At 36.8% G+C, this 9,662-nt stretch overlaps 2 protein-coding genes across 2 annotated transcripts; both read right to left on the bottom strand.

The window, feature by feature from the left end:
• Window positions 1–2,990: 2,990 nt before the first annotated feature.
• LOC116001294 lies at window positions 2,991–3,521 on the bottom strand. Its single transcript, XM_031241178.1, has one exon. It carries the CDS (start codon window positions 3,519–3,521, stop codon window positions 2,991–2,993), a length of 531 nt encoding a protein of 176 aa, XP_031097038.1.
• Window positions 3,522–3,545: 24 nt separating this feature from the next.
• Window positions 3,546–9,286, bottom strand: LOC116001293. Its single transcript, XM_031241177.1, has 5 exons — window positions 9,178–9,286; window positions 7,936–8,213; window positions 7,787–7,858; window positions 7,511–7,711; window positions 3,546–3,764 (listed from the first exon to the last, which is right to left on the bottom strand). Exons 1-5 carry the CDS (start codon window positions 9,284–9,286, stop codon window positions 3,546–3,548), a joined length of 879 nt encoding a protein of 292 aa, XP_031097037.1.
• Window positions 9,287–9,662: the final 376 nt, after the last annotated feature.

The following is a 9,662-nucleotide window of genomic DNA, read 5'->3' as shown; positions in this document are numbered from 1 at the left end:
AAAAATTCTATAAGCTTTGTATTGATATTATATTTCAAAACCTTTGTCTACGCTTGAGTGACAATGGATTTTCTTACTTAGCCGTCGTGCTAACTACACTTCGTTGTGTTTCTTATCAGATGCAGTCTAGCGTGGGCTCTTGTAGCCCGGAGAACTCTAACAATTCGTTAGAGTTTATGTTTCCTCTGCTTGATTATGAGGATTATGTGCATTTTCTGACGGGTGACGACCCGTATGCTCCGGGCTTCGCTCCAGACGCTCCAGCTCCTGTTCACGCTCCAGCTCCTGTACCTGATCCAGCCCCTGTGACTGATTCTCTGGTTGACCCTTTTCACTTTTTCGGCCCAGTTCCAGATCTTGATCCCTTGCCAGCTACTGACCCTACTTCTGACCCTGAGTTTTTGAGTGACCCTATGATTCCTTTGTCTCCTGGTAGCCCGCTGACCTTTATTGATGCTATTCAAGCGAGCTACGGTTATTATCCCATTGAGATGGTTGAGGAGAGTGATCCACTCGAGTTTATAGTAAGGTACCCTTACCCGTGGGATCCTAGTCCTCCTGAGGAGTGGGAGGAGTGGATGATGATGATTATCCCTTGCAGCTTTCTGGATCATATCACCTGGTTCGCAGGTGAATGGCATCTCGTGTGGGGGTCTTATAGTGGTCCAGTTTATTACCTTCTCGAGTAGGTTGGGACTTGGAAGTATCTAACTCTTTTTGATGTATATATTTTTTTGTAGCCATGATAGATATAGATGGCTAGTGGGTTTTATTTCTAGCACTTATGTTAATTATGTTAGCAACCTATGTAAATTTTATGGTTGCTAGATATATATATATCTTACATAAATATTTTAAGAAAGTTATTATGGTAAGTCCCTATGGTATGAACAAATAGTACGTATTTATTTAGCCTGTGCACTTGGAACGAATTCTATTAGGAATTGGTGGGATTCATTCTAAGTGTGGCGGTAACTACTCCGGATGTACGGTATAGCCGAGCCGGGGTGTTACACCTATAAGTCCAGGGGATCAGTATTAGACCAGGCGATGACCACTGAACCCGAGTTCAACGATCCAAGTGGTCAGAAGTGGAGAAAGGACTCCAAAGGCCTCACACTTTCTAACTAGGACTAAGAAGAATTTTGAAATGTGAAGGTAGTTACTCCGTAGCTACGGGAAAGAAAGATGTGACAAGTAATTAAATACCCAAAGTTTGTGGGTAATCTTACTCTTTGAAAGGTGAAAAATGATGAGGATCTCTTTGTGAGGAAAAGTTTTCTACTAAAATGATTACAAGCAAGATGTACGAATTATGTTTATATTACTTGCTAGTATGCTTATCTGTTTAACATTATAATATTGAGTATGTGAATGATTACTAAATGACCTTGTCAAGAAGGAATGTTATAAACATAGTTGAATTCTACTCATGATGTATGTAAGTTGTTGATGATAACTGTTGCAGGTAGAATCTTGCAGATGAGTAAGGTATAGGGTTTTCTATATAATCTTTTTTTTTACAAAACCTTTACTTAGTTTTAAATAACCCTTGGATATCCTTACTTAGCCGTCGTGCTAACTACACTTCACTGTGTTCTTATCAGATGTAGTCTAGTGTCAGTTCTTGCAGTCCGGTGAGCTCCGAAAGCTCACCGGAGTACGTTTGTCAGGGTATGGACTATGATGTTTATATACAGATGATGGAGGGAGAAGACCCGTACGCACCCGGTTATGCTCCCGAGGCTCCCACGCACCCAGATACTCCTATGGCTCCGTCGGCTCCTTTTGTCTCTTGCCCGGTTATGGACGAGGTCCAGGCTGCTTACGGCTTTTACCCCATAGAGCCGTTAGATGGTAGCGATCCCCTGGAGTTCATTGTGCACTACCCCTACCCTTGGGACCCTAGCCCTCGGGATGTTTGGGAGGAGTGGTCGATGGTCATAACCACTTCTCGGTTTTTGGACCATATTACCTGGTATGAGGGGGAGTGGCACCTGGTCTGGGGAGAGTTCACTGGCCCCGTGTACCGCAGGCTTGACTAGACGTTGGATCTTTGGGAGTCTTTGGGAAATTTTTGGTGTACATATATATTTTTTGTAGCCTCGGTGATGGCTAGGTATGACCAGTTGCGTCTAGGTGGAACCTTGTTGGTATTTTGGCCCGTGGGTCAATCTTATGTATGTATTTTTGCAACATTATATACTTTGCTTAATGAAGCTTCACCAGTTGCTATGTATGAAAGTGTTAAGTACCTGTTGAGTGATTATTGTGATGAGAATAGTTCCTTTAGCCTGTGCACCTAGAGTGAGGTTTATCGCGGAATGATAGAACTCTCTCTCTAGGTGTGGCGGTAATGCCTCGGATGTACGGGAAGGTAGGTCCGGGGTGTTACATTGGATATCTATCGGTACGTCTTTATGCACATACTTGCATGCAACTACACTACCAGTAGGGGTTTTAACTACTATCTTTACTTCTGAAGTCGGAACCAACCCTACTCTTTTAACAAAAGCAGTTGATACAAAGGAGTTTGTAGCTCCAGAATCAAACAAAACAAACGCAGGCACAAAGTGAACGAAGAAGGTACCTGTAACCACGTCACTGGCCTCTGCCTGAGCCTTATTCATGACGAAGATACGTCCCTGTCCACCATTCCCGCCATTGTTATTCTGGGCCTTGTTATCACCGCCATTCCTGTTGCCATTCCGGTTATTCTGGTTTCCTCCTCCTAGGTTCTTTCCGTTGTTTCCTCCATTCTTGTTCTGGTTTTGCCATGAAGGATTTCCGTTCTTTTTGGCATAGCACTCAAATGCACGATGCCCCATCTTATTGCAATTGAAGCACTTGACAAGATTCCCTTGGCAATCCACTCCAGGATGATCCTTGTTACATCTCTTGCAGTTGTAGTGCCTTTCAACCCTCTGGTTCCTCTGAACCTGGTGACCATTATGATTCCTTGGTCCACCTTTTCCTTGATAGTTGCGGTTCTAGCCTGGATGAGGAAATTTAGGCCTCTTCTCACCTTGTTGACGATCTTCTTCACTCTTTCTCTTTCCTTTTCCAGCGACCTCTCTCTGGAATTGCTGAACCTGACAATGGCTAGCAGCTCTGCTATATGCCTCGTCCAGAGTCTGGCATCTGAACATACTCAGACCCTTCTGAGTCTCAAAGTTGAGTCCTCGGATGAACTTACTCGTTTTGCTTCGCTCATCAGGGACCAAAGCCGGTGCAAATCTCGACAGATCGAGAAAATCGGTGTAGTACTCCTGAACCGATCTATTTCCTTGACGCAGGTGAAGGAATTCATCGTACTTAGCCGTCCTAACATGCTCAGGGTAAAATTTCTCCCTCAGAGCATCCTTGAAAGCTTCCCATCCAAAAGTTGGCGATTGACGTAGGGCCGGACTAGCTGCAGCCCACCAGATGTCAGCTCGCTGCTGAAGATAGTAAACAGAAATATCCACACGCCGTTCAGCAGGACAGTTGAGAGCATTGAACAGCTTGTCGAACACTCGCATCCATTCTTCCAGCACCAATGGATCTTATTGTCCTAAGAAAATGGGAGGGTTTCGCCCAGCCACTAACTTAGCCATATCGTTCCCGTTTCCATTCCCTTGAGGATTTTGGAGCATTCGATCTCCAATTGCCTGGGTCAACTGAGCTAGCTGTCTCACAGCCTGAGCCAACTCAGCATTAGTGGGAATATCATCCCCTCGAGTACTTTGGCTTTCCACGGATCTTCTTGGAGGCATAGTTACTAACTACAGGCAAAGGACTACTACATCAGAGTGCTTACCACTTTTTCTCATATAAAGCACATATAATATAAACAGATATACAAATCAATTTCCACATATTGGCATGCTTTCCAAATAAAAAAAAAAAAACCTCAAGTAATTTATAGCGTACCTGAGATATGCTCACCCTCGGGGTGCAAAGCCACATATAAAATCACAAATGCCACATATATAATCAACACATGCCACATATATATAAATTAGACTATAAATCTCACCATTCTCACCACGGTGTTTAAAGCCTAATTTCTCATCATCGTAACCCAAAATTTTCCTATTGAGTTCTTTCCTAGGTATTGTCATAACCTAGGCTCTGATACCAACTTGTAACACCCCCAAATTCACATCCCGGGTTTACTAAAAATAGCCTTACTATAAAAGGAAATATTAATACTTATTAAATTCATAATAATCAAAATCCACAATAACTTTATTTAAGGGTGCTACCGCCACACCTAATCCTACTTGATTAGATGCAAGGCTAGTCTCAAAAAAATCCCAAATTAAAAATAACATCAAGTTCTCATAATCCTCAAAATATTAATATAAAATCCTTAAATAATCTTCATTACATAATCCTTTATTTTGCTATATCCCCGAGCTAACAGCAACTCAGTCTATTGCTCTCGTCACTGCAACTCTTATCATTTATTCCCTGCTACTTACACAAGCAACAACAAAACACAACAAATAAAAAGGGGTTAGCAAAACATGCTAAGTAAGGGACTTGCCTACCCCTAAAAATAATTTTTTAATAATATATAATTTGAAAAAGGGGTAGTAGTCTTTTTACCAAACCTTTCAGAAAATTCAACTGCATTTCCTTTGCTCAGAAAAATTTGTTAATATAATAACAAAAATAATAATGATAATATGGAAGCATAATCATACACAAACGTAATGGGAAAGGGTCCTTTTATTTTCAGGCCATAGTAACAGAACTTATGCTGTACTACACAAAAATTCCCATTTTCACTTTCGGAAACCGGACTCTAACCTTAAGTGTGCACACCCCCGAATGAGGATTCCAAGCCTCAACAGGAAATTACCAGCCCTAGTAGCCAGGATAAAGTTTCTACTGACTACCCTGTAATTTAGGGTACATAGACCCATACCTACAGAACACACCATAGTGTCCTAGTACCCGAGGATTGTTCCTGACGGGCACTCCTCTACAACAATTAAAATTCAATCACATAATCAAATGTCAAACTTCACATAGCTTCCAATTTTTATGAAAAATATAATTTTCCAAATCATTTTCCATACCAAAATCTCTTGAAAATTTGTAAAGAAATATTTTATTCGAAAACTCTAAGTTGTCCAAAATTCTCAATCTCTCATAAAATAGTATTTTAATAAAAGAAAAATCCTTACTTCCAAAAATGTCAAAAAGATCAATTATCACTAGAGATAATCTTAAAATAATTATCTATCCATATTTAACATAAATCCATACGAATTAATAAAACCAAATATAACTTAAAATAATAAATTTTGTTTTTAAAACAAATACGTACATACGTACAGGATACAAATATATACATACACTAAAATTTCTACCAACCACACAAATTCCTAATTTCATGCAAATACTAGCAATCAAATAATATCTCAATTCTAGATAATACTAATTAATAATTTCATTTTGCAACTAACACATAGTTGCTAATCACATACAAAAATATAAGGAATATATATACACAAATAACACATGTGGTACAAATAAATAAAAGAAAACATTTAATTTTATTTTATTATTATTTTTTATAAAACATACTCACAGCACAAATAACTAAAAGAAAACATTTTATTTATTTATTATTTTTTAAAGCATACGTACAGCACAAATAAGTAAATGAAAATATTATTATTATATATTTATTTTCTTTCTTCTCTTTTCTTTTATACGTACTACAAAAATATAATATATATATATATATATATATATATATATATATATATTTATATAATTAGTCTAATATGCATACTGTACAAACATGGATTATATATACATACATACATTTATTTTAGTATACATACGATATACATATACATAATATTACGAAAAACATATATACATATAGTTTTATAAATATACGTACAACATATATATAATATTAATACGAAAAGCATTATATATATATTTATAAATATACGTATGCTATATATATATATATATATACGAAAATATTATTTATAAATATATATATACGGTACTCACAGTATATAGCAATATATATATGCACTACATTTATACACATATATATACGTATAATACAAACCATATATATTTTTATATATATACGTATGAAATATATTTATGTATAATCTACACACATGATCAAATACCACATACTTTCATATGTATTTCTACGCATATACATATATTAAAAATATATTTTATATCCAAAAATCACATATTTTATGATCATCAACTTGCATCAAATTTTCACCACAACACAATATATATATATTCATATATATTCATATATACATTAAAACATACAAATGGGATAAGCAAGTAGAAAACAAACCCACTTACTTGGATATCAAAAACCTCAACTTTAAATCAATCTTCAATGTGACTAGGGCTCTCCTTCTATCATCATCATCATCAATCAACACAAAGAAAGAACCCACATAAGCACACAATTTAACAATCACCCTAACACTATACTACCCGGAAAAATACTATAAAAATACTAACTTACTTGAGAAGATGAAGTTCCAAACTCTTGAATAAAAATGATGGAAGAAATATTTTTTTTTTTACGCAGGAACGAATCAGAAGGAAAAGATGAAGAATAAAATTCCCTTCTTTTTAGATGAAGATGTCGGCTAGGAGACTAGGAAGACTAAAGGGAAAGACTAAATCAATCCCTTAATATTTAGAATTCTCCAAATAAAGACTTTGTAACCTCCAATCTACCTTATTATGTATTAAAGATATTGATCTTATATAATATTATATATAGTAGTAATATATATTATACACATATATAATATATATATCCACACGACTATTATACATATATATACACATCAAAATATAATTTATAATATAAGGTCCAAAATAGTGATCACCTAATTAATTACATATATAATATATAATAATAATGATTGAGTATATATATATATATAACTATTTAGTATATACGTACCTTATATAACTAATATATATATATATATATATATATATATATATATATATATTAATATACACGCACACTACACAAACTTAATTAATATATATATACATACGTTACACCACACATGCACACACGCATATCATATATATATATATAAAATAATTAAATATAATTACTATATCTCACAATACTATATAATAGTAATATAGTTATAAAAATAATATAATAATTAGTATAAAGATTGGTAGTCCAAATGAATATAGCTCAAGGTTCAAATGAAATTGAACATAGAAATAGAGTCCAATGAATATGGTATAGAGATTAGATGAACATTGAGGAATAATAAGGAATAACTTTGAAAGTTCAATAGGTAATATTGGAACCAAAAATCTCAAGTGTCACAATCTACCCTCCTTAATGAAAAGCTTCGCCCCCGAAGCAATCTTATCAAAGCTTAACAACTTAAACCTAAACAACATGCAACATGCTATTGTATAAAACAAACGGAGTGAGGTGTTAAAACCTGCCCTCCTTAAAAGAAAGTTACGTCCCCGTAACTTGACTATTACCTGAAGCAAACAACTCCGGATATCGATTTCTCATATCCTCCTCAACTTCCCACGTAGCTTCCTCAGCTAAGTGGTTGGACCACAATACTTTCACAAGCTGTATGGATTTCCTTCGGGTATCACGGGTTTTAGAATCCAATATCTTTACTGGCTTTTCCTCATACGAGAGAGATTCATCCATCTCCACCACCTTACAATTTACCAAATCTTTCATCACTTTAGTGATCAAATATTGTATTTGAAATTAAGCAAAGTTCCTTTTTACCTCAGGGTTGATCACATGCGAAGCATCATGAATGTACTTCTTCAGTTGAGACACATGGAATACATCATGTACCTAATAACAACAAGTTAAGCTTAACTTCATTCTTCCATTGAATCTCTTTTATTTAACTTAAGCAATAAGTTCATTACCTTATCCAATTCCATAGGTAAGGCCAACCGGTAAGCTACTTGACCAATCCTATCCAAGATTTCATACGGACCAATAAATCTTGGACTTAGCTTACCCTTCTTCCCAAATCGCATGACTCCTTTGGTTGGTGATACTCTTAGAAGAACTCTTTCTCCCACTTGAAATTCTGCTGGTTTCCGTCCTACATCCGCATATGACTTCTGACGATCTTGAGCAGCTTTCATTCTTGCTTGAATTAGCTTGACTTTCTCAATGGTCTCTTCCAAGTACTGGGGTCCTAACACGACCGTATCAACCATATCACTCCAACACAAAGGGCTTCTACACTTTTGGCCATACAAAGCTTCATAAGGGGCCATCTTGATACTAGCATGATAACTATTATTGTAGGAAAATTCAATAAGATCAAGATGTTCATCCCACGACCCTTTTAAATCCATCACGCAAGCTCTTAGCATATCTTCTAAAGTCTGGATAGTCCTCTCGGTTTGTCCATCCGTAGTTGGATGAAATGCCGTACTCAACTTCAATCTTGTACCCATAGAAAATAACAAGGAAAATAACAATGAAATTAATGAAAATTAGAGTAGAATAGAGATACCTAAGCAATCCAATGGATCTATTACATCTTCTTTGTCTTGTGCACCAATTCTAGCTTGATCTACCTCTAACTAAGAAATCTAAACTAAGAATTGAAGGGAAATTTCCCCCAAAGGGGGAAGAACAATTAAAATAAGATCTAAAGGAATTAGGGATCTCAAAAATTGGGGATCTAAAGGAATTGGGGATCCCGCATTTGCCATTTTTAATTTTTTTTTCGCGTGTCGCGTTCACGCGGCCTTCACACGTGAACGCAAACGTGGACGTGTACTGGAATCCATCCACGAGTGATTCACGCGTGAAGGCTGTGTGGACCCAAAATTTGCCTTTTTATCTTCTTTTAAGTTGTAGCCCTTGACGTTGTGGTTCCATAGCAACTTGCCTCGCCTAATTTGGACATTTCTAGCTCCGGTTACGCTTGTTTTACTAAGATGTCGCCGGAATGCCCTGCGAAAGTTAAACTTTGTGCAATTTATAGCAAAACACCCGCAATTAGTCCCTAAACCTATATGCGATGAAATCGTGCTATTCTAGCAAGTTTTAGGCCTAACGAACATCAATTATAGCATATTCTAATCCTAAATAACCCCTCAAACACGGCTATCTTTGGCACTTATTAGAGACACAAGCAATAGGATTACCTGTTTGGACAAATGAGGCTGAGAAAGACGATAACGCCTCTTGATCGGCTGGAGGCTGTGAGGAAGACACCTTCAATTGTCTGAACATCGCCAATTCTTCGTCCGTCATCACAACTACATTACTTTCTGGTTTGGACACAGAGTTAGCAAATCTCTGTTGCTGAAGAGGTTTCGGACATTGATTGCGTAGATGCCCGGGTTCTCCACAGTTGTAACAAACCCTTGGACCCCCTCGTCCTCTATGTCCTCTACCAAAGCCACCACGTCCTGGGAACCGCCTCCGCGGTTACTGGTGCTTGTGCCTCCGTTATCTCCCTGTGACATGAAAACATGCTTCTCCGATACACCACCATCTGTACTAGACGCATTCTGGACCATAGTAAATACTTGGTCTATTGAATCCAACTCCTTATTCTCGAGCAACTGGAACTTTAGGATGTCATATTCCTTATCCAATCCCGAAATCTAGCTGAACACATGTAATT

The sequence above is a fragment of the Ipomoea triloba genome, chromosome 13, assembly GCF_003576645.1.
Source record: "Ipomoea triloba cultivar NCNSP0323 chromosome 13, ASM357664v1".
NCBI lineage: Eukaryota > Viridiplantae > Streptophyta > Magnoliopsida > Solanales > Convolvulaceae > Ipomoea > Ipomoea triloba.
Note: the sequence above shows the minus strand (reverse complement) of the source record. Positions and strands in the feature narration are given on the sequence as shown.